General features: G+C 37.4%; 1 protein-coding gene across 4 annotated transcripts in view; it reads left to right on the forward strand.

The window, feature by feature from the left end:
- Positions 1-27614, forward strand: part of Cntn1 (contactin 1) — a 285977-nt gene that overhangs the window by 172229 nt on the left and 86134 nt on the right. For all 4 annotated transcript variants that reach the window (XM_076911932.1, XM_034516364.2, XM_034516363.2 and 1 more), the window contains exons 5-13: positions 2728-2900; positions 4906-5001; positions 14970-15176; positions 18264-18363; positions 18497-18678; positions 22182-22306; positions 22907-23024; positions 24609-24759; positions 26532-26659. In XM_076911932.1, coding sequence (XP_076768047.1) covers positions 2728-2900; positions 4906-5001; positions 14970-15176; positions 18264-18363; positions 18497-18678; positions 22182-22306; positions 22907-23024; positions 24609-24759; positions 26532-26659 — 1280 coding nt within the window. The remainder of the gene's footprint in view (positions 1-2727; positions 2901-4905; positions 5002-14969; positions 15177-18263; positions 18364-18496; positions 18679-22181; positions 22307-22906; positions 23025-24608; positions 24760-26531; positions 26660-27614) is intronic.

Raw genomic sequence — 27614 nt, forward strand, 5'->3', positions numbered from 1 at the left:
AAAAATGGGTTTCTGTGCTACAGAGAGTTTATAAAATTGCACCAACAATTTAATACTATTCAAAGACTAAAAGTTAACCAAATGCCAGTAAATTTTAATTTCTTTTGTGAAGTGTTTTCATGGGGGGAAAATAAACCCACAAGTGCTTGATGGGGAAACGGGGCTGTAGTGAACAATTATTACCTGATTGAATTGAAGACTGTCGATTGATAATTAATTTTTGATAGTAGGCATTTTTTTTCTACTTAAAATAGCTTTCCATTATTATACAAAGTTATTATAGAGAAAATACCTCTTTCTCACCACTTAATTCTAATTGTGTTCATTTTTCTGCTGCCTCTGGCTATACTTACAAAATTAGTCCCAAAGTAAAATACAAATTTAGGTATAAAAAAATCACCATCCTGACATTATTTTTATGGCTTCAATTTCATGCACGGGAGGACAGCATAAATTACAAATAACACATTTGTTCTAAAAATTATTTGGTTGCTAAAATTACTGCAATGGCCTCTGCACACGGTCATGGGCTGGCATCAGTGATAGCCTATAGAGGAAATTTATCTACAGAGACTTTTACAAGAAAGGATGCTAAATACTACATTACACGCATTGGCTTCACCCTGTGTGTTAAGCACAGATGCCTGACCAAAGCACAGGTGTGATGAGTTCTAAAAATAGTGTGTAAATCTCAAGACTATTTCAGTGATACACATTCCAAGATACTGTCCTCAGCAGCAGCCTCCAGACTGGCTTGGGAGGCAACCCATCAGCAGGTGCTGTGCTCAGTGTTTCTAGGATCATGGCACTGGCAGGGTTATAGGCCTTCTCCACACAGAGGCTGTATGAAAGAAATGTAATCTGGCAAATATGTCATCAACTTCACCCAACAAGTTTAAGCCAAACTAAAACCCCAGCTTGTGATGGCTTGACTGTCCATATATTAACATAGGGAGCTGGGGGAGGCAGGTAGATCTTTAATCCTGATAGAGGCAGCTGCATCAGACAGTAATATAAAAGCTTAAAAGGGAAGAGAAGAGCAGACTTGTTTGGTGGAAGAAAGGATGATTTTCAAATGTCATGAATTACAGAAGAAACCACACTGCCCTCAGTAATCACTCACTGTGTCCTTCACAGAGTAGCTTTATATTTGTGGCGTGTTCTGTGATGATGGATTATTCATGGTGGCGTCCTGAAAGGTGAGAGGTACAAGGAATTTTCCTTGCTACTCACCAGTCTTGACATTCTTTTTTCCCCCAGACTTCACCCCCAAGAAGCGAACACTGCAATAAAAAGCATATCTAAAGGCATAGTGGTCTCAGCACGCATTTCCGAAAATAGACAATGAATTTATCCAAACACACAGCAAGGCATAAAATTATATGATACCCTAAACAACTACAGCCACAGGAAGTCAAAGCAATTAACACAACTTGGACCCAATAAAGGAGGAGAGAATCCAGAAAATTGAAGTTGCCTGACTAGGGAGCATGTGCTGTGATCACTCCAGACCACTTCTACATGCCTGGGGCAGGAATGACCCTGCTGAAATCAAAGCAAGTGACTTGAGGTGATCACAACAAGCATGAATGGGACACTGTGTGTTCTTGCTTTTGAAATTAGCTCTTACCCCATAAGGATTTTAACTGGGAAATTTTCTAGTGACCTGACTTACAAACACATTCTGAAGTTATGCCATGACTTCAATGTGTTGCTTTGCCATTTCAAAATACTTCAATGTGTTGTTTCAATGGCAGTTTTGCCATTATCCTCACCTGCATCAGAAATGTATTTGGCATCTGGCCACAGCTGCCCCCTGAACTTCAAGGTCAGGACTTTTGTCTGATGCTTTTCCTGGGACATTGCTTTAAGAGATGGACCCTGGCACAGCATGGCATAATTGTAAAATGATTTGTTGCTATCATCATGAGTGAAATTTTTTTTTACATGCATTCTTCTCTCCAACTTACTCTGAAAAAGCAGAATTCAATTTTTAATATTTTCTTTTTTCTAAAGTGATGTAATTAGACACAGTATTTTTCATTGACACTGTTACACATAGGAGTATACAGTGGAAGAAAATGTTTTCAACAAAAGTCGCCCCCTCAATAATATAAAAAGGCACCACTGAATACTAGGTTGAAGAAAATTTTAATTTACTAGTTAATTTGTGGCTTGGATTAAGACCTAGTAGAGTAATTTTAAACTGTGTGATCTCCCTCTAGTGGTAAACATGTGTTAATTGCTGACCAGACAACCTGCCTCCTTTAGTTTTATTGAAAAATTGCTGTGCTATGTAACCAGATACTCATACTTTATATTTTAATTTTGCTAGAGAAATGTTTTAATATTTTATACAATGTATCTATATGCCTGTGAAACTACCCAGAAAAAACATGGCTATCAAATATGCTCATATCTAAATAATGAAATTATACATCAAGTCAGTCTCAGGAATAAAACTCAATAACGCATTTTTCTATAGGATACTTTGTTCAAGATGAGAGAATGTGCCAGGAGTTCACACTTACATTTTGGCACCTTAGCTAAATTATTATTCATGTTTCAAAACACTTAGAATCATAGATCATTAAGAAACTCCACTGATTCATGTACAATCATCTCCCTTCACACATGGAACTGTACTTAAATTCCTTCTAGTGAAGTTAGCCAGATAGCTTCCAGGTTTCATGAGCTTCAGAGTAACATTAATGTCTTTTTCTCTAGATGGAGAATGAATAATGGGGATGTTGACCTGACGAACGATCGGTACACTATGGTCGGAGGAAACCTTGTTATCAACAACCCCGACAAACAGAAAGATGCTGGGCTGTACTACTGCTTGGCGTCCAACAACTATGGAATGGTCAGGAGCACTGAGGCAACCCTGAGCTTTGGGTGTAAGTAGTCATAACCTTTTTAAAGGATGGATTTACTTGAAATGAAGTTACATGCGTTTTAATTATTGATCCAAGTCTATATAAATGGTCTGTGGGAGTGTTGACTGCGAGGTGGTTAACTACCTCAGCTGTTCTCTTCCCTTTAAAGTCAATTCTCCTGGAGAGATGGTTCAGAGTTGAAGCGTGCTGACTACTGCAGAAGCCTCAAGTTCAATTGCCAAGACCCATGTTGAGTGACTCACAGTTGCTTGTCCCTCCAGCTCTGTAGAATCCAGTACCTTCCTCTGGTTTCCATGGGTAGAAAGCAAACACACACACACACACGTACAATTACCAAATATCACACACATTACACATATGCATACAAACATATACATCCACATAAACACACACACTCGTGAATAAGTAAAATTAAAAATCCTTGTCCCTCTGAATATGGACCCTCTGCCTTACCATTCCAACCAATGTAATGACTCTGTGTGATTTATTAATGAAGTCATGGTGGCTGTTCATTTACAGGTGGCAAGTTGGTGGTGGTGAAAAAAGTACAAACCTTGTGAAATTTTCAGTTAAAATATAGTAATTCTATGTGACCACCAAGACCTATTTGTAAATCATAAGAGTTCACCAAAAAGAATAAAACAGGGAAACAGACTACTGACAAGAACATGCCAGAGAAGAAATGTACTGAACAGGAGAACAGGCTTTCAGTGGTAAGCTCAGCATGAGCAAAGTACTATGGGTACTCTAAAGATGATATAAAAGAAACCAGAGCTACATTCTGAAGCCTGAATGGTTCTCTGTAATCTAGAATCAGCAAAGTGATGCTAGTGTTCTCATTGAAGGACCCATGGGGTGAGAATTAGTTATTGAGAAAGTGTCTGAGATATACAGAGTACTGTGTGCCTCTCCTCATCTCCCCTGTCCCTGAAAATATCTGGCCCTTCAGCATTTAACTTCTCTGGGTTGGGATCAGCTAAACTGTATTTTAGTTAGTCAATCATTTTAAATTTGAATTAAGACATTTTTCTTACAGGGCCCAGTAACAAAAAACATTTTAAAAAACTACTTGCTAGCATAAAAGTTAGAGTTTGTTCTAAAGGACAGCTCTACATTGAGAGGGGAGCAGGATGTGGTCATTGATCTCTGGTTTGTGATTTTATGTCAAGATCTTTATCCTTGCTAAATACATTACAGGATGAAAACAGGTTTTCACAGGTCATCACAAGGAAGTGTGAGACAGGTCAAGAAACAGTGACATTAAAAAAGTGTGGCAAAGAGTATTGTCGACAAAATACATGAATCTTAAAAATTCAGTACTTCCACTCAACATTTTTTTCAAAGAAATTCAAGTTAAAGACAAAAATATTCTTCTGCCACTGAAATAGAATGGGATCTAGGAAAATGCGTTTAAGATGGAATAAAACATTTGTGTTTCTGCTCTACAACCAGAGCAGAAATTGACAAATGAGCAAGTGAGGAAGGAGTTCAGGTGCATTAGCACATCAGGTCCGGGATGCACCTTTGAGCCTTCCTCTGGAAAAATATAACCTGGAGAGCCCACAGGTTTCCAGAGGTAAGCAGCATGTTAAGGAGAGTAAAATGTAAGTATTATAGTTTGGGTGTTGATCACAAACAAAGAGAGAGGGAGTCAAAAAAGAACCAGAACCAATATTAGAAAGACAAATGAAGAACTGAAGTACTTCACGGTGAAGAAATCAAGCAAGATGCGATTTTTAACTACACACATAGAGGAAAAAATGAATTTAGAAAAGAAATAAACACAATTTAAAGGATCAAGGGATTGCTCACTTTCCCATTATCTAACCAGGGTCCTTTCACCGAGTGTCTGAGCAGCCACCAGAAGGGATCCATGTGTTTCCTCGCTTGCTCCGGAAGCTCTCTGGCTTTGCCTGATCACACTGTATTACTGGAAGGTTACACTTAACAAATATCTCTTTCTCTTGAGCAGAGTGAACATTTCCCTTTTCCCTTTTGAAATCAGATCTTGACCCCTTTCCTCCTGAGGAGCGTCCAGAAGTGAAGGTGAAGGAAGGGAAGGGCATGGTGCTTCTCTGCGACCCTCCCTACCACTTCCCAGGTAAATGGAGATTCTTGGACAACTGTGGAATGAAATAGACACGTTTGAGTGTTCTAGTAATGTTAACACACCAACAATTACTCAATTCACTTAACAGTCATGGTCCATCATTCATCTAAAGTGACTCATTGTTTGCACTTGTTGCGTGAACTTTGCCTGGGGAGAAGAACAACATATACTCACCACAGATAGGACAATCATTGAAGAAAGGACTCCACCTGAGACTAGCTTGATGAACCAATGAGTTTAACCGGGGTTACTTACAGGAGAATAAGAAAGGAGTTATTTTTCATAAGCACGGGAAATTTAAGAATAGTTACTTCCTGTCACATAACGGTGGGACCTTATGAGCCCTTCCCCCAGAACAGTGACAAAGTTCAATCAAACATCATGCAGCTAAACAAGAACACAGAAAATTAGGCAGTAGAATGACTAAGTCATACCCAGAAGTCAACATTCACAACATCAGTTTGTAGTCATCCCTTAAAGGGGTTGTAAATACTTTCCTACTTCGTTACTTGGCCCTAGTCCTAAGGATTCCTAGTCATTTCCATTTATAGACAATACATACGTTAGTTTGTGCCCTCATTAAAGTTCCCATCACACAAGAGAAATTACGGTAGATTTTGCAGAAGTTATGTTAAACTTCCAGAAATAGAGCAGTAATCAGGAATGATGTATGGTCAATCGTTTTTTTAATTTGGTATCTGCAATATACTGTGAATTATAACTAAGCTCTAGCAATGGATAAAGATATGATAAATTATTAATATCTTTGGAGTCACTGGTCTATGAGAGCAACTGTACGCTTCAGAAAAGGAACAAAATTAAAAATTTTCTGTTAAAATTTCAACTTTGAACACATACATCTTTCTTTGATATGGTTAAAACAAAGGCTACTGTGCTGTATATTCAATTTTATTTTCAGTTGTTCTATTTATCCCCTCACAATGGGATAAAGGTTTACTCTTTATATATTAAATGTGATTTTAAATATCCATAGAAAATGAAACACAACACTCTGCTGCAAGTAATTTTGTGTGGAATATACTCAATTTGTCTGCATTCATAGACACATATACATATGATTTCATATAAAATTATATACACATATTACATGTAAAGTTCATGTAGGTGAAATTTTATATGCATATATGAAAATGACATATGTAGCTCTAGTTACTTCTAAAATACTGGTAATTTTCTCTGCACTGCAAGAAGAAGGGTTAATTAGTAAACATGGGAGGGGCATATTTACAGCGTTATGACAGCCTTCAATGAGAGAACAGTCTTTTGCTTGAGGAACAGCTGAAACCATGAGAAAATATCCCTCCTCTTCCCGGTCTTCCCTACAAACAAGGCAATAGCAGCGCAGTCACTCCCTTTGCCTATTTAACACTGGATGGGCTTGTTGTTTAAGGAAACCTCTTGTGAGCACCTTTCCTCAGTAGGCACTGTTCATTCCCCAGGACAGACCAGGGAGCAGAATAAAAGCTGCCAGTCCTCAGAGATCGACTGTTGGAACAGACATACAATAAATGAGATGGAGACTTAAACAATACAGAATGATAGAGAGGGACAGAAATGGGAAAGAGTTGGGGATAATTTAGATTTTAGAAAGGGCCTTGCTAAGCAGGGAATGTTGACTCAAACAGTAGAGAAGTGAAGGAGCTAAGAGTATAAGCACCCGAAAGGGCTTCTAGGGAGGTGAGGCCACAACAAGATCAGGGGCTGAGGTTAGACTATGGGTTCAAAGCAAGCCAGAGTAGCTGCATCAGAGGGATTGAGGAAGAAGGCAGGAAAAAAGGAAATGGAGTGTCAGGAGCTGTGTGCTGTGGAAGCCGTTATCAATGCATCCATGGCAACCCTGAGCTTTCACTAGCTAGATTTGTACTCAGAGCGTTATACAGAAGAACCATATGACATGAATGGTTACTTCTTAAAGGAGGGTCAGAGCAGTGGTTGTCAACCTCTGGATCATGACCCCTTTGGAGAGATGTCAAACATCCCTTTCATGGAGTCACATATCAAATATCCTGCATATCAGATGATTATATTAGAATTCATGGCAGTAGCAAAGTTATGAAGTAGCAATGAACATAATTTTATGGTTGGGGATCACCACAACATGAAGAGGTGCATTAAAGGTCGCAGCACTAGGAAAGCTGGAGACCACTGGGCTAGAGGAAAGTAGAATTGAAATCAGGGATGGGTTCTACAGCATTATGGTGGTCCACGTAGTACATGGGAGTCTGAGATCTCGTGAAATATATATTCTGTAGAGTATACTAAATTCTGCATTGAATTCAAGGCATATTTTAGCTAAATTATAAATGTATTTTGAAGAAGGCAACAAGAGGGCTGTCTGGCTGACTTTACAAGTTAAACAGCAGCTTAAAACCATTCAACTAAGGGGGTCATTTGCTTCTTCAATCTGAGAAAGCTAACTTGACATTGAATGGTCTGAGGAAATGTCATTAATTGAATAAAATATTCAAAGTTCTTCATCTCTATCAGCACACGATTAGCTCTAAGGCACATGCTGCCAGCTTACTTGATCCTTCAACTAAAATATCTCAACTCTCTGCCATCAATCTCCGTCATCCTTGATGCATACAAGTGAATGGAGTCTGCTTTGTGACTTAGAACTTCATTAGATTGAGAATGCAAAGGAATATACTATAGGATTCTGGTTCTGTGTGAATGTTATTTATGGACCTATTTGTGTCTGCCAAGCAGTATCTTTATAGTAATGATCTGAAAATGAGTCTTCACTATGTTAACTAAATAATTTCTACATTTAAAATGAAGGGTTAATTTATTATCTTTCGTGCTAACTTCTTTGAAGACCTTAGGAACTTCACATATAACAGTGATGTTGAAAATGGTATATTGGATGTATAATCACAATAGATTATTACTAAAGTCAATAAAGCATGCCTAACTAGCATTAACATATTGGGGACAACATTACTATTAAGTATACCTACTACACTAATTTTAGTTTCTGTCTGTCTGTCTCTCTGTCTGTCTCTCTCTTTCATGCATATACACACACTGAGAGAGACAGAGACAGAGACATAGACAGAGTGAGATCCACTTCCTCTGAATTGAGTGCTCTATGGCTTTCCTCAGGGGAAAATGTTTTGACTCAAACTAGTCTCCTTATTTAAAAGTAGTCAAAGGTCCAGTTTCAGTACGGTTTCTTAAATTTGATAATAATGTTTGAAATGCAACTGATTACATGGTTGTCCAACACAGAGCCAATATTCAATACGTCAGGGAGATAAGGGGCAAAAGATCAAATAATGCTTTAAATGTATTACATGTAGGGGCTATGCTTCATAAAAAGATAAATTAGATTTAATTCATTAATTATAACACATAATTTATACATTTTATACATGTGAGTTTTGACCATCTAATACTCCTGTCAATAAGAATATATAACATCACTTTTTAGTCAAAGTATTTTTCTAAATATAACCATACAATTTCAGTTATTGTTACTCAGAAAGTACAAAGTATATTTTTATTAAGAATGAATTGAGAAGTATTCCCCCCATTTGAAGGGCAGGTAGTATTAACAAGATGACTAATAATAGATATGTGTATGTGAATTTAAAATCGAATAAGGAAGCAGTCCCCCGTGAGTTGAATATGATCATGAGTTCATCTCAACAGACTAGAGGGATTAGCACAGAAACAGACAAGAGCATGAGAGCCAGGTAAGGAGCACACGAGTTCATGGGGAACATACCATTTACTACATCTAAGCAGTGACCAGAAGCTGAGGAGATTAGACTGGTAATATAAATTGTGTTCTGTCAAGGCTAATTTTTCACAAGATGTGAAAACATAAAAAAGTTTTCAAATCGTTGCTCTTGGAAACACTCATGTTCTTCAGTGTATCTTTAGAAGAAAGCTACATACATTATTTCACGTAGTATGCTAAATGATGCAGTTCAAAGTAATATAACAAAATTGTAAAGACATTACAGTTGTCCATAATAAAGTTATGCATTATATGTGTAGTCCAGACTCTCCTGGGGCAAGGCAGAGACTTCTGCGTCAATCAATAAACAACATTCCTTAACCTGGTGCTGTCATTTAACTCTTGGATGACAATTAATTATTTACTTTAGTCTATGGTACCAGGGGAAAATCATATTATGCTATATTTAAATACAGTTTCTTTTATCATCTGCATATGGCCAGGACCATAAAAAAGAATGTTGCATAGTTGAGAGAAATGGGTTGGAGAATGGCTTCTAATCTTCAAAATGGCCTAGTCCTGAAGTTAGAGGGGCCGGTGTTACAGTTACTAAACCTTGTCAAATAATTTTAGAGTAATTATTTCATAGGTCTCACAAGGCCAAAGACCATGTCCTTTATTTAGTGGAGCATGAAAGGTATTTACTTTGTTCAAATCATATTAATCAGAGGATGTGCATTCAGTGGCTTGGAAAGACCTTTATAGTCCAAGACTTGTGTTTATACATTTTGATGACTTGGATCTCTTAAACGTTCAGTAATCACAATTTGTTATTCTTTACCCATCTCTTATGGAAATAGTGCAATAAAAGCAAGAATTGGGATGAAATTTTTCCTTTGCATGCTGACACAACCATATTGTTCTAAGTGTGCTTTATGAGTGTGTCTTTAAAATATTCTATCATTTAAAATTTCCCCTTTATAGAAGGAAATACACACACTGTCTTGAATTTTTCTCCTTTTGCAGTAAGTAATGGTTAAGAAAATCAGTGAAAGAAAATTTGATTGTCATTTCAATTGAGAGTAGGAAATATCATTTCCAAATAAGTAAAAGTGGATGTCTTCATTATCCTACCACAAATATCAAACTACCATAAACATCCTTCTGAAGATGATACTGTTTACCCTGTCCCAAGATGGCATCATCTCAGAAATCTCAGTAACCTGTTAAAGATTTTATGCAAAATTGTCTATAGCCCTTTCAGGATAAAATAAATATCCATGTAAGTCTTACAAAGCTAGCATTTAGTATCACATTAAAATATTCCCATCATGAATAGATAGAAATACCTAGAAAGTTGTCTGCTATGAATCACACAGAGCGAGCATCTCATGTGTTTGTTCCCTTTTGAATAAACTTATCTACATACCCCCAAATGTTCCACATAATCTGTTGTATGAGAAATATTAAAACAAACTATCACAGCCATCTTGACTGGTTTTTTTTTTTTTTTTTTTTTTTTTTTTTTTTTTTTTTTTTTTGACATTGCAGAATGCTAGAGAAAAGCACGCAGCTAATCTAAATGCAGTGCTGGAGTTTTCTTTGTAATTCTGTAGAGCTTCCTATTGTGTGTGTGTGTCTTGTTTCATGTTCCCTAGTCTGTAGTCTATACTCTTTTCAGTTTCCCATGCAAACTGATGATTTATTCTGATATATACATCCTTAAAAATGATTGACTGGTATCAGAAACTTATTGTTCACCATAAATAAAATTATACTTAGGTTGACTTAGAAAGATTTTCAATTATATTCACTTTGGGGATCTATAAATATATATTGGCTATAGTGATTTTTTTTCTTGACTGTTAAAGGACTACTGGAGAGATACCCATTGAAGCAAAAAATAGAGAATTCTACGTCTATCAACTAATTAGATGGAAATTCCTTTTCCTCCCTTTCCCTGCTATATTTATTTAATTTTGTTGTTTTTTTATTTTTATTACATACAATGTATTTTGATAGTGTTCTTTCCACTTGTAAACTCTACTCAGATTCTCCACACCCTGCTACCCATTCAACTTCATCTTCTCTAACTTCATGCTTGTGCTCTCTTTCTTTCTCTGTCTTTCTTAATCTCATAACGAAAAACAAGTCAAAATTATCTTTCTGTCTTTCTATCTCTGTCTCTGTCTCTCTCTTACACACACACACACAGAGAGAGAGAGAGAGAGAGAGAGAGAGAGAGAGAGAGAGAGAGAGAGACAGAGAGAGACAGAGACAGAGACAGAGAGAGACAGAGAGAGACAGAGAGAGAACATGGAGTTCATTTTGAGTTTATCAACTACTCCTGGGTATGAGACCTACCCTGGAGTGTGGTTCATGTACCAAGACACAATAACTTTCAGTTGGATAAACTAATTTTGCATTCCCATCATGTATCAATTGTAAATACCTTTTTGATTAGGGCTCCACTTTGTGTTCACATCCCCTTGTCACTTTGTGGATTTTTTTCTGGTTTGAACATCACAGGTCTTATGCATGCAATAACAATCTCTGAGTTCATGCGTGGATCAGTCCTGCTGTGTCTGGAAGAGGCTGTTTCCTTGGAGACACCCACCACCTCTGGGTTCTACTATATTTCTGCCTCTTTTCCCCATAGATTCTTGAGCCTTCAGAGGAGGAGATTAATAAAGTTTTCCCATTTAGAACTGAATGCTCCAAAGTTTTTCACTGTCTACACAAGTGTCCATTGTGGTACTTGCTATCAGATATCATCTACTGTAAGAAGAAACTTCTCTGATGAGGCTTGAGTGAGGGAAGGATCTATGTGTGTAGCAGAAAATCTTTAGGACAAAACTCATTTCTATGTCTCTTTAGCAGGATATTAGTAATACGTTGTCTTAGGGTTTCTGTTGCTGAGATGAAGCACCATGACCAAAAAAAGAAAGTTAGAAGAAAATGATTTATTTGACTTACACTTCCATATTGCTGTTCATTATTGAAGGAAGTCAGGACAGGAACTCAAACAGAGCAGGAACTTGAAGACAAAAGCTAATTCAGATGCCATGGAGGAGTGCTACTTACTGTCTTCCTCTCCATACTTTGCTCAGCCTGCTTTCTTATAGACTACAGGACCCCATGCTCAGGGTTGGCACCACTCATAATGGGATGGGCCCTCCCCCATCAATTACTAACTAATAGCATGCCCACAGACTTGCGGATAGCCTGGTCTTATAGAGGCTTATTCTCGGTTAAGTCTCCTTCATTTCAGTTGATTTAACATGTGTCAAGTTGGCATGAAACTAGTCAGAACATATTTTTTCCCTTAGATCTATAATCTATCTACTCTTAGGTTTAGGGGCATTTTAGCAGTGTTATGTAGAGGTTCTTTATTTACATAACATTTGCACTATTATATCTTCCAGATAGGTTTCTTTTGTAGGTTACAGAGTTTGTAGTTAGGTGAGATGATGGTTAGTTCTCTCTTCCAGTAGCGTGTAAAGCACCTTCTAGCACCATGAATGCTAGTATGTAGAGGTGAAGCTACTAATTGGGCACAAGCTTGATTTCTCCACATTCTATTACATAAGTAAGTGTGTCTTCAGCAGAAGGACATTACTGTCAGGTTAACCAACAGCCTTGTCAATACCCTGTTGTGTTCATGAGGGTCTCCGGGATCCTTTTGATAAACTACTCAGCAAGATGTAATTCATTCCTGGCACTGGAAGTTTTACTCAGGAACATAGGATGCCTGGATGAGTCATTGTCTCCTCCATTATGATTCCCTTTAAGTTTCTTTCATATATGTATATAAATTAGGAAGGTTAAAGAATGCTAGATTCTCATATGGTTTTCAAAAGACCTTAGCTGTTAGTTGTCCTTCCTTATATCCCCCATTTACCCCTCACTCTTATTCCTCTGCCTAATAATCCCCCTAGTCCAGTTTTTTTCTTTTCTCTCTATAACATGACACTTTATTCCCCTTTCCTAGAAATATACCTTCCTGCCCCATGGACCCTTTCAACTCCATAACATCTAGGGTTATTCAGTCTGAAACAATCATATCAAAAGCATAAAAGCCAACATCCAAGTATAAATGAAAATATGTAGTTTTTGCTTTTGGGTCAGCTTGGTTGCTTCACTCTGGGTGATGGTTTCTAGTTCCATTCATATACATGCAAACTTCAAATTTTCATTTTTTCATAACAGCTGAATGATATTCTCTTGTGTAAGTTACCAGATTTTATCATTGCCTGTTTATCAGTTGGTGGACACCTGGGTACTTTCTAATTTATGAGTATTATGAATATAACAGCAATGAACCTGGGCAAAGAAGTGTCTATAGTAGGATATAGAGTCGTGTTATATGTATATGCCAGAGTGGTAAGCTGAATCTTGTGATAGACTGGTTTTCAGCTTTTTGAAGAAGCTCCACACTGATTCCCATTGTGATTGCACAAGTTTACACTCCCAACAGCCATGAGCAAAAGTTCCCCCTTTCCCACATTGTCACCAGTATGTGCTGTTATTTTTCTCTAATTGATCTTGACCATTTTCCCTAGGGTAAGATCAACTCTCAGTGAAGTTTTAACTTGCATATTCCTGATGGCCATTTCTGGAATGTTTTTGTTTTCGTCTTGTGGGAACTCTGTTTAGGTCTATACTGTAGTTTTTAGTTGGATTATTTAATTTCTTCTTTCTTTTTTTCTTTAATTTCTTTGTGATAGTAACCCTCTATCAGATGTATAACTGGCAAAGATGTTTTTCCCATTCTGTAGCTTGCCACTTTCCTCAACTGACTGTGTGCTTTACTCTAGAGAGGTATTGTGCTTCAGGGGAGTCCACTTATTCAACATTGGTCTTAATTTCTGTGTTGTCCATGTTTTGTTCAGAAAGCTCTTTATGCATTTGGAGTTTGGTTTTGTGTGAGGTGATAGATGTGGAACTATTTTCATTGCTACATATACATCTACCCTAATTGGTAACCAATTACTAATTAACTAGTACTAATTGTTAAAGATACTGTCTTTTCTCCAGTATGTATTTTTGGCTTTTTCAAGAAAAAAAAATGTGTCAATAAGTTTGTGTAATTATTTTTAGCATTTCAATCCAATTCAATTGATCAGTGCATCTGATTTTTTTTTATGCCAATAGCATGCTGGCTTTTATTACTATAGCTCTGGAATATAACTTCTAATCTGAGATGATGATACTCCCAGAATTTCTTTTAATAACCTGTATTGTTTTTGTGCCAGGATCTAGACATCTGGAGTTAGCATGTTTGACATAGTTCTTGAAGTAGATATCTGCTCTTGTCTTTGTTGGGTGGATGTTCAGTTCATTGCTGGCTGTTGCACACTATGGGTCCAATTACTGTATGACAGCTGTGGGGTCTCTGATTCCCAGGCAAGAAAAGTGGCTGTGTGGACCGTGCTTGATAATGGTTCTACAGTTCCTTGGGGAGTCACAAAGGATGCAGAGGGGATAAAAGGAATGTCTGAAAGTGGATATGGGAGAACCCTGAGTCCCACCAAAAGGCCTACTCTTTGGGGGATATTGGTGGGTTGGGACAAGGGACTGCAGCAGTTATGTGGCAGTGGGTTTAAGACTAAATGTAGAGAGGCTTAAATGGATGATGTGTAAGATAATAAAGGTCACTTACCTGAGTCCCAATTAAGTATGGAAGCTGTGGGTCCCTTGTGAATAGCTACCTTCAGTGTCCGCAGGCACACACAAATAAACTAAATTATTTTAAAATCATCATATTTCATTTTTCCTAATATTTAAGTAAACCAAAACATGCTTTTCTTCCATTTGTGTGGTTTTTATTTTTTTAATATGACAATCTATTATATAAATGTCTATGTATGAGAGTAGGAAAGATAGATTATGAGCTGTATAACTATCAGACCTGGATTTAGATTCTCAGGTCTATTTAACAGTCATAAACGCTGTGCAATTTACTTGCCCCAAGTTTCAGTTCATGGACTAATGAAATAGAAGGAAGGATGTTGAGACTCTATAAAGTACTAAAGATCAGTGACTAATAGACACATAGTGATAGGTTTAATTGTTTACCATGACAGTTATATTCTTGAAAATATGGTAGCTATGAGAAAACATGTTCTGTCTCCCCTTCCAATATTTACTGACACATAACCTCTGTCAGACTGTGTGGCGGATTGCAATTAGGAAGCAGAATCTTTGCATACAGAGACGAGCTTAATATTTAGCAGGCAATATTTTCTTCTAGATGATCTGAGCTATCGCTGGCTTCTGAATGAATTTCCTGTATTTATCACAATGGATAAACGAAGATTTGTGTCTCAGACCAATGGCAATCTCTACATCGCAAATGTTGAGGCTTCTGATAGGGGCAACTACTCCTGCTTTGTGTCCAGTCCTTCTATTACAAAAAGTGTCTTCAGCAAGTTTATACCCCTCATCCCAATACCTGAACGTAAGTATTTTATTTGTTATACTGAGTTTCGCACAGTTATCTGTTTATAGCACATTTATCATAATGATTGGGTGTCTTCCTGGGGCAGACAGCATATAGCGTATGCTGGGTTAAAGACTTAGTCTTAAGCTTTTGAAGTTGAGTTTTATATTTAATAAGATTATCCTAAAATGGTTAAGTTCACACTCATTGCCTCTACCTTAGAAAGTATACGGCGGGTCAGTTCATTAGTTCAGGGCCCCTAAAGAATTACAGTGGAAATGTCTGGAATCTTCTTTTTGTTTCATGACCATCTGTACTTGATAGTAAACTTGAAATGAGTCTAAATGTTTAGAGCAAAATGAAACAAAAAATTATCACATCATTAGAAAAAAATGATTTTGAAGAATTATTTACATGGTACAAATAAACATAAATAATTGCCACTTCTGCTTTAACTAATGAGTATACCTTGCTGTAACCTGTGGGTAGGGTTGTATCCCACCTCCATTTTTTTTTCAATTTTTGCCATAACTTTTTGTTGACGTAATTATTTAAAATGGCCTCTGGTCATGCTATCTATCTAAGCTGCGGCAGCTCTGCCGAGCTCAGCCACCATGTTCAGCGGCCGGAGACCACGTGCACCGCAGCTAGAAACGGCCAGTCAGAAACACCAGCCCTACCACCCATGAGACACCAGCGTGGGAGATGGCTCTGCCAATCTTCCACACTGTCTCTGCAAGGCTGGACATTGCCCAGACCATCCCACCATCCGCGTGGGCCCAGTAAAAAAATGAGACTCTAATGCTTACATATTAATCAAAGGCTTTATATATTTAGTAATGCTCAATAACAATATGGCCATACAATTAGAATTGTTTCCCAATTAGTTCACCTAAATATAAATTGTTACCCACGACTGCTCTCCATACCTGTGTAGTTCTCCATCCTCCTACATCTCTGCTCTCCCTAACTCCTCCTCTTCCTTTTCCTTTTCCTCTCCTTACTCCTCCCACCTTAGCTCCTCCTACAACTTTTTAACAAGCATTCTGCTTGAAGTGCGCTCCAATCATGTCACAGGACACCTGCTTCTCCCATCCCAGCCTAACCCCAGTTCATTTGTTACATTAGCAGTGGTGACTCCACTCCTCAGAAATGATCTGTTTGTTTCCTCTCTTCCCATAAACGTGGGAAGTGACACAATTGCCACTGGGATTCCCTCTACTTCTTGTGAGGAACTGATCACATAATTGGTTCATTCCTAGCCTCACTATTCCACAAGGTCACATGTGTCCTCTTTAAAGGGGCCTTGATTGCCTTTCCTGCTCTGCCTCACAGATGTGCTTTCCCTGTGTTTTCTACATATTCTTCTGCTTCCTGTCTCAGTGATGGACAGGTTTCCATGCAACCAATCCTCCATGTGCTCTGGCTCACATCCCATCTGAATCAGGGCTTCTCTCTATCACTCATTCCTTTCTTTTTCTATGTTTAGAACCCTGTCCCCTCACTCCTCATGTTCTTCTCCATTCTGTGAAGGCCATTTGGAATAATCATAAAAAATTCATATTTGTTCAATCAAAGGCAGTTTTTAGCCCCCATTCCTTTTAATATTTGACACTTCTCACCTGCTTCTCAAAGGCTCTCTTTTCTTTCTGCAAGGCTCACCTTCTTCCTCTGGCAAGTCTCACACAGCACTAAGTACCAGATGTTCCTCTTTTTCCTATTTCTCTCCAGTTGTTTCTAGATATTCCCACTAAAATGCACATTTTTTGTTAGTGGTCATGTAAATGGATTTAAATTCACATATCTCATTTTCTCTTGTGTTCAGGCTTTAGTTTTTCCTACATTCTGGACTTGTCCCACAACTCTCCAAAGTGTTCAGGACACTTACATTGCCTTCCCGCAAGCTTCTCTTCTCCCTGCTCCCTTCCACCCATGTGGCTGTATGTGTTCAGCTTTCTAACAAGTAGCATTTGCATTGACCAATTCTCCCCTTCCTCTGATGTTCAGAACAGCTAACCCCGTGGCTTTTAGTTATGTCAGTATGTAAGTCACTGGGGAGTTCTGAGAAAAACATGAAATGCAGATTCTGATACAGGAAGTCTTAGAACGGCCATTAGGGTTTCACCTTAGGCCAAAGGTAAGATCTATATTCTTACCAAAACCCACTGGTATTTATTTATTCCTTGATAAAATTGAAAAATTGATCTCAAAACTCTAACACTGTGTTCTTGGACCCTCTGCATCATGCTCTCAGATGATCTTTAGCGTGTATATTTTATCGTCATTGTATTATCATGTGACTTCATACATGCTTTCTCTAATTCTGTCTTAGAGATTTATCCTGAAATGGTTCAATTCAGTTTTGATTTTTGCCTAAGATTTCCACATTCCCTCTGTAACTCTGAATTCTTTATTTGGTGACCACTCTTAGGCTGATTATTTTGTTTTGCCTTTGATATTGTCATGGAATATTTATTACTTTTTTTTAGCAGTACATACTCCTGTTTTTGGTAGTTAACGATGCAGTAAGCCATTTGCATGTATTTTATCGGCACACAGTTTATAACTGATGTCCTGAGTAACAGAGGCAAGTCATATCTGTAGCATAGCATTAGCATGGTCAGAATAAATGGCTTCTCTCTGCCAACCCTCTTGTTCCATTACTTTAGTTTCTGAGGATAAATCTTTGTCTTCTGTTTGTTTAATCTATTTCTTTCTCTCACTTTGTTCTCTTTCTTCCCTTTCGTTTTCCATATTTTTATCTCCTTCTTCTTTTTCTACCTCCTCAAGTGCCTCACAGCATTGGTCAAGTATTTTACACGTATTTGCAGTTCCTTAATGACACCTTGAAATTTTGTAACCTATTTAGTCTGATTAGTTAGCCAGTAGCCAAGTTAGTCTGATTAGGTTTCATGCTGTTCAATAAAGTTCATACTTGCACATATTGTGCCTATACAAATACATATTGGGACAAAAACATACCTATGTGTAAAAAACCTTCCATATTGATTCAGTACTACCCTACAAAATTGTATGGTGTGAAAAAGGGGGAAATATTGTGAATAATAGATTATGGGTATTTGTGTCTTCTTTTTTAAATACTAGGAACAACAAAGCCATATCCTGCTGATATTGTCGTGCAGTTCAAGGACATATATACCATGATGGGCCAAAATGTGACTTTAGAGTGTTTCGCTCTTGGCAAGTAAGTATGCTTGTGCTTTTCATTGGCATGCATAGAAACACAAGAGGTTTTATGCCTTTTCAGGAAATAAATAACTTAAGTGTGTCTTCTTTAATCAGTGTGGAGCTTAAGTTTTTATATCTTCTATCTCAAGCCCTGTTCCTGATATTCGGTGGCGGAAGGTGCTAGAACCAATGCCTAGCACTGCTGAGATAAGCACCTCAGGGGCTGTCCTCAAGATCTTCAACATCCAGCTAGAAGATGAAGGCCTCTACGAGTGTGAGGCTGAGAACATTAGGGGAAAGGACAAGCACCAGGCAAGAATTTATGTTCAAGGTAGATATTTTAATTTTTTATGAACACCACCAATGTCTTATTCAAAGACTTTTTCATACTTGAGAAAGAATTATCATAGAATGATTAATGGTTTTAAAAACTGTGATGTATATTCTGTTACTCGAATAGGTGAGATATTTACCTTATCTCTAATTAAGTTACAACTCTGAGTTATCGTCAGTATGAACTTACATGTTTCATATTATGATTATAGTAATAGATTGATAGTTGTTGATAATTTTCAAAAAGCTGCTCATTTAAACTTCTATTATGCTCTATGTTTCAGTGTTATTATTTATAGATGAACGTATGCATTATGGTTTAAAGTTTGGGTTAATGGTTTGTAAAGCTTAACATGCCTCAGAATTCCCTGAGGGGCTCGATTAAGTACTGGCTGTTGGGCCTGCCTTAAAATCTCTGACTGAGAAGCTTCACAATGAGTGTGAGCTTCACAATGTATATTTCTAAAGAATCCCCAGGTGCTCATGTTACTGGAGCTAGTCCTGGTATTAGGAATCAGCTCTTCTTACTTTGACAAAATTATTTCGATGCAAGGCTTTGACCCTCACCCATTGGAGCAAACTTACTAGGGAAGACAGAAATTCTTTCCAGGCAACTCTTGGAATTTCAATTATTTTCTTGAGATGTATTAAATTTTGTTTGTGTGCACCAGCATTTTGCCTCTATGTCTGTATGTGTATTACATATGTGCCTGATGCCTACATCTTTAGGCTGGAGGAGGGCATTAGATTCCCTGGAACTGTGGGTACCGATGCTTGTGAGTGTCATGTGCCTACTAAGAATTTAATAGTCTTTGATAAGAGTAACAAGTTCTCTTAATCACTCTCTTAGTCACCTCTCCAGGCTCAGACTCTTGGAACTTCTTTAGGCTGGAGTTACCTTTACAACTTTCCATATTATGAAATAAACAACTAGGTTCAATGAGATCATTCCAATGTTTTGTTTGTTTGCTGGTTTTGTTTTTGTTTTTTGAGACACAGTCTGTCTATATAGCCCTGGCTATCCTGCAACTCACTGTGTAGACCAGGCTGGCCTCGAACTCATGGCAATCCCCTTGCATCTTCCTTCTGTGTTTTGCTTTGTTTTTAACTCTAGCTCATGCTCTGCTTGTCTTCTCCTAATCTCATCCAAAAATAAATTTTTATGGAGTCATTTGAACTCTAAAAATTGATTGTCATATCCAATTGGTTTCCCTCTTAATTCACTCCATCTCCCACCACCCATCTGCTGAAATCATTTTTGTAGAATCACTCAGATTGTCCTTTGCTAAAGCTGATTGATTCTCAGCTGTATCTGATTAGATTGGACTCCATTAGCAGTCATTGATTCTCTCCTCTGCACTTCATCCTCGGTCCTTAGCACCTGGATCCCACACTCCACACCTATGCCAAACTCTCATTTCCCTTTCGGTGTTCTCCTAATGCATACCTTTCAGACATCGAGTGATCCGTGTCAGTAAGTGAATGTCTCTGTATCCCTGCATGATTTCAACGCTGGAAAATAATTTTAAAAATTCATACCTTTGGAGATTGGATGTAAATATTTCCCCTGAAATTAAATATCCAATGGCTCAGTATCATTAACATGACACATATCAAGTGTATATGAAATGGCTTCTCATAGAGGAACAAAGTCCGTGGGCTCTGTGAACATCTTGAATAGTATTACCACTTTTATGTTGGGTCTAATGATTATAGATAAGGTTATTTCAATGCATTTAGAAAACTTCACTCCAGGTCCTCAGTAGAGTAAAAAAATTTTAACTGTCAAATACCTAAGGCCTTAAAGAATCAAAGTGATAGAGTTATATTAAATGACCCATCCTTTATTTCGTTTTACTACAAGACATCTTCAGCTTTATCTGTAGCTCAAAGGAAACTTTCTGCAAAGCTATATAATGAAACTACATACACAATTCACCAAAAAGATTCAATTATTGATTCTTGACATTGTATTATGTATGGTCACATCCCTTTCTCACCCTGAGAAGCCAAGGCAGCAGAGTTGCCATTAAAGTACTGAAGACATTCTGTATAAAATAAAACCTGTATTCAACTAACAGATTCGTCAGCATTCAATTTCTAAAATTTTCCCCATAAGTTACAAACAAATGATTAGTGAAAAAAAAAGCTAAATTAGATTTTATACTACAAAGCATGCATAAAGAGGCATCTGCTTATTCATGTATTAATTTAATATTGATAGTCTGGATCTCTCACAAAATATTTTCTAATTTCTCATATGTGCATATAATTATATATACATATGTGTACTATTTATAATAATATGCACATGGCACTTTCCACAGAAAATAAATAATCTGCAAAGTCTAATTTTCAATAAAAAAGAAAATAAAATAGAGTACTCCATGAAGAGTTCTCTCTGTGTTTCCTTCCTTATTTTACACTGTTTACTTACATTTGTGTGGGCTGCTTAGATAACTGAATATTTAACCACACTGATTTTTCATGTGGAAACATTCTTTTTCCTTTGAGGCAATTTCTATTATTTTCTCATTTTCTACAACTGCCGAGTAGATAAAAATGAAAATGGACTGAAGGCCATTTCACTCAATCAGGAGTTTCCCCAGTGACAGCTGCTAAGGAAGCTGCTGTGTGGAAGTGAATTAAGTGTTCTGATCATATTTATACCTAGAGAGTAAGAAAGAAAGCTGCGTTAAGCAGATAGTGTGTAATATGGGAAATGGAAAAGGTCCTAAGCCTTAACCAAAAAGGTAAAATACACACACACACACACACACACAGAGAGAGAGAGAGAGAGAGAGAGAGAGAGAGAGAGAGAGAGAGAGAGAGAGAAGACATATATATATACATATCCAAAAATGAAATATATATAATCTTCAACGATGAAATGTGTGCGTGTGTGTGTGTGTGTGTGTGTGTGTCTGTGTGTGTGTGTGTTATGGCTCAGCTTGCTATATATAATAGCAAATTGAGGAATAGCTTTTTAAAAACCTCAATTTTCATTTTGGTGTATCTAAGAGATTCAAGTTATAAGACAAATATCAATTAATTTAGTATTTTTCTCGAATTAGCCTTTAAATTTGTAGATAAAAATAACTGAGAGGGGTGGAAAGATGCTTCAAAAGTTCAAAGCACTTGCTGCTCTGTCACAAGACTGGAATTCAGTTTGTAGCCCCATGTCAGATGGCTCCAATTTCTATAGCTCCAGCTCCAGGGAATCTAATACACTTTGGGGCCACCTACATGCACATGGTGCACATAAACTCATGAAGGCACACATATACACATAAGTTAAATTAAGTACATCTAGAAGCACAATTTATAGCTGAATTAGTTATCTTATTTTATAACAGTGTATGAATTTTATAGCATATAGACCTGTGCAAGCAGACACATAATATTGGATGTATTCTCCAGAATAAAGTTAACAAAATGCAAATTTTATTCTCATGAGATTGTGATGAGGATTGAAACACTTATATTGTTTCTCCTTTACAGCATTTCCTGAATGGGTAGAACATATCAATGACACAGAGGTGGACATAGGCAGTGATCTCTACTGGCCTTGCATTGCCACAGGGAAGCCCATTCCTACCATCAGGTGGCTGAAAAATGGATACGCGGTAAGTATGTTGAAGTGCCTCACTGCACCTAAGTGTGTGCTCAGTCACAGGATGGTCAGTAGAGTGGGGGTCCTTGGGCCCTGAAATACAAGAAACACTTCCTTGAAAAACAAAGTGTCTTCCTTCACATTCAACAGAGTCTGTAATCTTCTCTTTACCCCTCTCTCTTTTTCCTTACTTTTCCTTTGTCGCACTGCCCCCTTCATATTCAACCATCTCCACTGATATTGTCCCCTCTTTGCCACTGTTCCCCTGAACCCCACAGAAACAGAGGTAAGAAAGACGTGCTAAGTCCTATCCCAGCCTTGGTACCAGTAACAACAGTGGGTCCATTCTCCACCTTCCCACTCTAATCTCCCAGCTGGTCCAAAGGGGAAAAGGTGGACTCTCAGCTCTGTAGGATGAATAGAACAAGAACCACTGGGCATGGTAAGTGGGTTGGTCTTCTCCATGCCGTGAACATCCCAGTTTGTGCATCATAGGTGAGAATGAAGGTGTATGATCACAACGTTCCTAGGTCAAGCATTGGCATAAAACTGAAGGAAGAGTTTACGTACAATGCATGTTCCCCAAACCCATGTTCTTTATTTTGCCTTTCAGTATCACAAAGGGGAACTGAGACTGTATGATGTGACTTTTGAAAATGCTGGGATGTACCAGTGCATAGCAGAAAATGCATACGGGTCCATTTATGCAAATGCCGAGCTCAAGATCCTGGGTCAGTATCCTTTCTGATTTCCAATCAATGTTTATCAAACAAATAACATGTAATAGGGCAAGGAGATATCCATAGCTTGCATTCAATATCAGTGTACTTTGATTAGATGCACAACACCGGTTGTTTATTTATTTATACTGCCAGTTCTCAAAATTCAGACTAAAAGAGCGATAAAATAGGCTAGTTATGCTCAGCCTTCCTAATACTGTGAGTATTATAGTTCTTCATGGTATGGTGATCCTCAACCATCAAATTATTTTGTTTCTAATTCATACCTGTAATTTTGCTACTGTTATGAATTGTAATGTAGCCGGGCGGTGGTGGTGCATGCCTTTAATCCCAGCACTTGGGAGGCAGAGGCAGGTGGATTTCTGAGTTCGAGGCCAGCCTGGTCTACAGAGTGAGTTCCAGGATAGCCAGGACTACACAGAGAAACCCTGTCTTGAAAAAAAACAAACAAAAAAAAGAATTGTAATGTAAAAATTGGACATGCAGGATATTTGCTATGCAACCCCTGTGTGGGTTTAGAACCTCTGAATAGACTAAATATTTGCTGTAAAAAGCATGTTCCTCAGAAAAGCAGCAGAGGCAGCAGCTCTTGGGGATTCTTCCAAGTGCATAATCTCACCTACTATCAGTCCACTGAGCAGGCATTAGAGTAAGACCATCAAATGATTTTGATAGCCATTTAAAGTTTAAGGATCACTAGACTAAATGATAAGGATACAAGTACAAATCAGCCTGAAAAAGGAAACTCCCCCAGGAGAGGCAGGATGCGGAGGAATCATCGTGTCTATTAATAGCCAAGGTAACCAATAGCGGTGAACTAGATAGGAGAACTTGGAAGCCAGAAGGTATGCTATCACTAGGATTACCAGCTATGAGACTCTATGTCACAACTACATAACTAATATTCTGTGGTCCATGTGACTTGAAGATGAGCTTCAGCTATGATGTGTGCTGGCCAACCAATTATTTAGATCTAGTATTCTTTTAGCTGTCTATAGGTAGGTCATACGGCTCTGGATTGGTTTATCAAAGAGTATATGCACTCAGTGTTTAGTGAATAGAAAGTTAAGTGGAATTCCATTATGAATTGAAAAGTGTTTTCTGATTCGAATGTTAATCCTACCTGTTAACTGCCTGTGGCGCCATAACAGAGTTATGTAAGTTTAATAGATTTCAGTTCTTTCATTAGTGCGCCTTGAGTCATGCTGAGTGGGATGACTGAAGCATGTGTAAAAATTTATAAATAGCATGTGTAGCATGTAGAGTTCTAGCCAACCTTTTCACTAATTACTTTGTAGAATTAAAAATTAACAGTTAAATTCAAGATGTCTTTTAGGTGAATAGGTATATAACCTGATTAAAACTAAAGTTTGATTAATAAATTTATCAGCAATTGTCTATTTGAACTGAGCCTATGTTACTAAATTATTAAATAAAAATTTAAATATAAAGTGCCTACTAAAGTACAACTTTAATATTTCTATTGATTATCAATCAACGAAACATGCTATAATCTAGAAGGAATGTTTGGATTTGCTAGCCAAAGGGAATAATAAACATTTGTTTACCTTATAGCTTTAGCTCCAACTTTTGAAATGAATCCTATGAAGAAAAAGATCCTGGCTGCGAAAGGAGGAAGAGTTATCATTGAGTGTAAGCCCAAGGCTGCACCCAAACCCAAGTTCTCATGGAGCAAAGGGACAGAGTGGCTTGTCAACAGCAGCAGGTCAGGTCAGATGGGGATGTCATTGATGTTCACCAGCTTCTGATCTCTTATAATGTCACTGTACTTAGTGTCCCTAAAACTCCGATTATCAGCCAGGTGCCTTCTCATCTAGTCACCAAGTTCAATTTCTGTTTAGTACTTTAACTCACTAACAATTCAATGTAAATAATCGCTGTGTAAGAGAATGTTCATGTGCAAAAATTTTTGAATGTTGTGATGTGTTTTCTATGTATATAGGTATACATAATTAAATATTTATAGAAGATAAATACAAATGTGAATTGTTGATAATTGAGTCTAGACAATGGTTAAATATAGCATATTTTTTATTTTATTAATACTTTATTGATTTTGATACCAATCATGTTATTAATTATTTAATTATATTAACTTTAAAGAATGTTTTGCTTTAATCATAAATATATTGAATATTTAATGAGTAGAAACTATAATATTATTTGGATGAATATAAGTATAAAAAGTAGTTCAACAAAGCAGGGACTCCTGTGCCTGCTTCCTGCCTGTTTCATTTTCATACCATATGAAAAAAAATATATGATGGAGTAAGTATAGGAATTACACAAGGCAGAAGCTTAGTCATTTGTTGTAATAAAGAGTTGTGTTTTACTCAGGGTTATATATACTAAAATTTATAAAATGACAGGGCAGTAAGTATTTAGCTTCAGTATCCATAAACCTGATCAATGCCTTGCACGTAATGTTGCTGTGGATATAGCACCATTAGATGGCAGGAGCTTTAGGATTCTATTACAGTCTCACTGGGACTTATATGCAGTCATGTCACTAACTAAAATACAGCAACTGAAACGTCATTGTGTGATATAGAACTGTGAGATCTTTGAATATGATGACAATCAATCTCAATGGTGTGTGTTGGGGGGGTAACTAAAATTAGTATGGGTTTAGAAGTTGGTAGAGGTTTTTCACTGTTACTAGACTGTACTTTTTATGTCCATGCTGGCAAAATAATTAAACGAGGAATGAGTAGTAGTAGTTTGACAAGGACTTGGAGTGAAAGGAAGCTTGGAATGGTAAGATCTGTACTGTGAGAACATCTACAAAGAGCCAGGTGCCAAGATAGGATAAGCCACATAAGAGTGGTATTTATTATAGGCAATGTGTGGGAGGGAAAATAGAGCCAGAGCCAAATGGAAGCTAGAAAGCCACCGAATGAGGTGACCGCCCGATTAAGGACATGGAAAGAGTGAAAGAAGGCAGAGAGATTTGGTTGAAGGGACTTGGGATTCTGCACAATTCTGAGAAAGACTGATAAGGGCCTAGGAGACTGCTTTGGCCAAAAGTGCCTCTAAGAGGAGCTTAGTGTCTGCAAGAATATCCCCAGATGCTCAGTCAAGATGGCAACAAGCTGGAACCTGTGGCCTTCACAAAACACAGTGGCCAGGTTCTTTGTGCAGGGCATGCAACAGTGGCTAATTATGTTTCTTCACATTTGGAGAAAGAGGCCTACCTGGAATGTGTCATGTTTCTTACAGAGGGAAAAGTATAGACAAATCTTCTATAGGATGCTAGCTATAGGATCTAGGAAAGTAAGAACTAAGCGTTTTAGCAATTTGCCAATACTGAAAAAGAACATTTGAAACAAAGGCTAGAAAACTCAAGCATTTTATGCTGAAAAATGTCTTACTAAGGAACAGGTATAAAGTATAATAATGCCAGCATATTTAATGCACAGCACAACAATAATATATATTATTAAATGACTGAATTTTTATTTTTCTTAATTTCAATAGAATACTCATATGGGAAGATGGTAGCTTGGAAATCAATAATATTACAAGAAATGATGGAGGAATCTATACGTGCTTTGCAGAAAACAACAGAGGGAAAGCTAATAGCACGGGGACTCTGGTGATCACAAGTAAGGAATCCTTTGATACTTAGTCATGTTGTTGTCTTTAAGTGATAATGCTTATGTTTTATAGTAATATATATATATATATATATATATATATATATATATATATATATATATATGATTCAAAACTAAGCTTCCCAGTATAGTCAACACACTGATGGGTTCCCATTTCAGAGGTCTTCAGGGCAAGGCTCTTCCTTTGGAGTATTGTTCCTGGAACTAGATATGAGAACATCCTATTCCTTTACAAAGAGCATAAAAATATATTGGATTTTATTCCCTTTTAAAACCTTTTATTGAGTTTGTTCTTTCTTCAATTTTATATATGAGTGGTTTATTCCGATTGTTATAACTACCATCTAATATCATTCCCACCCGTTACCCACTTTCTCTTTAAAAGTTCTCTTCTCTTTCTCATCGCTATGTCATTGCCTATTAGTGATGATAATCATGTTTGTCATTTTGTTAAGAGCTACTGAGTTTAATCCATGTTATCTGTGTGACTGTGGATTTGGAACCATACATTATGGGACATTGTGGACATCTCAGTGGGTATAAAACTGGACAATAGTGGTCCCTTCTTGAAATCTGCCAGAAGCCAATAATTACACAGGGAAAGTGTGGGCCTCATAATCTCAGACTTGTGTAGCCTCATCATAGACCACCACAGTTGCTATGAAGTCATGACCGCATTGGCCCTGCCATGCCCAGTACTTGTACCTATTAGTCTCCCAGCTTTATAAAGGGTGCTCTAACTATCCTGATTAGCACTGAGCATTCAACTGCCTCTTATTTTCAGCACTTTGAGACATCATGAACCTCTGTATGCACTGCCATCCATCGTGGAGATGTTTCTGATACAAAGCTAAGAGTAGCATTTGTCTATTGGTATAAACATAAAAATGTAGAAGCAAGTTTTGTACCATGACAACTTAGATAAATAATAGTATCTATCAAG

The sequence above is a fragment of the Arvicanthis niloticus genome, chromosome 13 (genome assembly GCF_011762505.2).
Source record: "Arvicanthis niloticus isolate mArvNil1 chromosome 13, mArvNil1.pat.X, whole genome shotgun sequence".
NCBI classification, from domain to species: Eukaryota; Metazoa; Chordata; class Mammalia; order Rodentia; family Muridae; genus Arvicanthis; species Arvicanthis niloticus.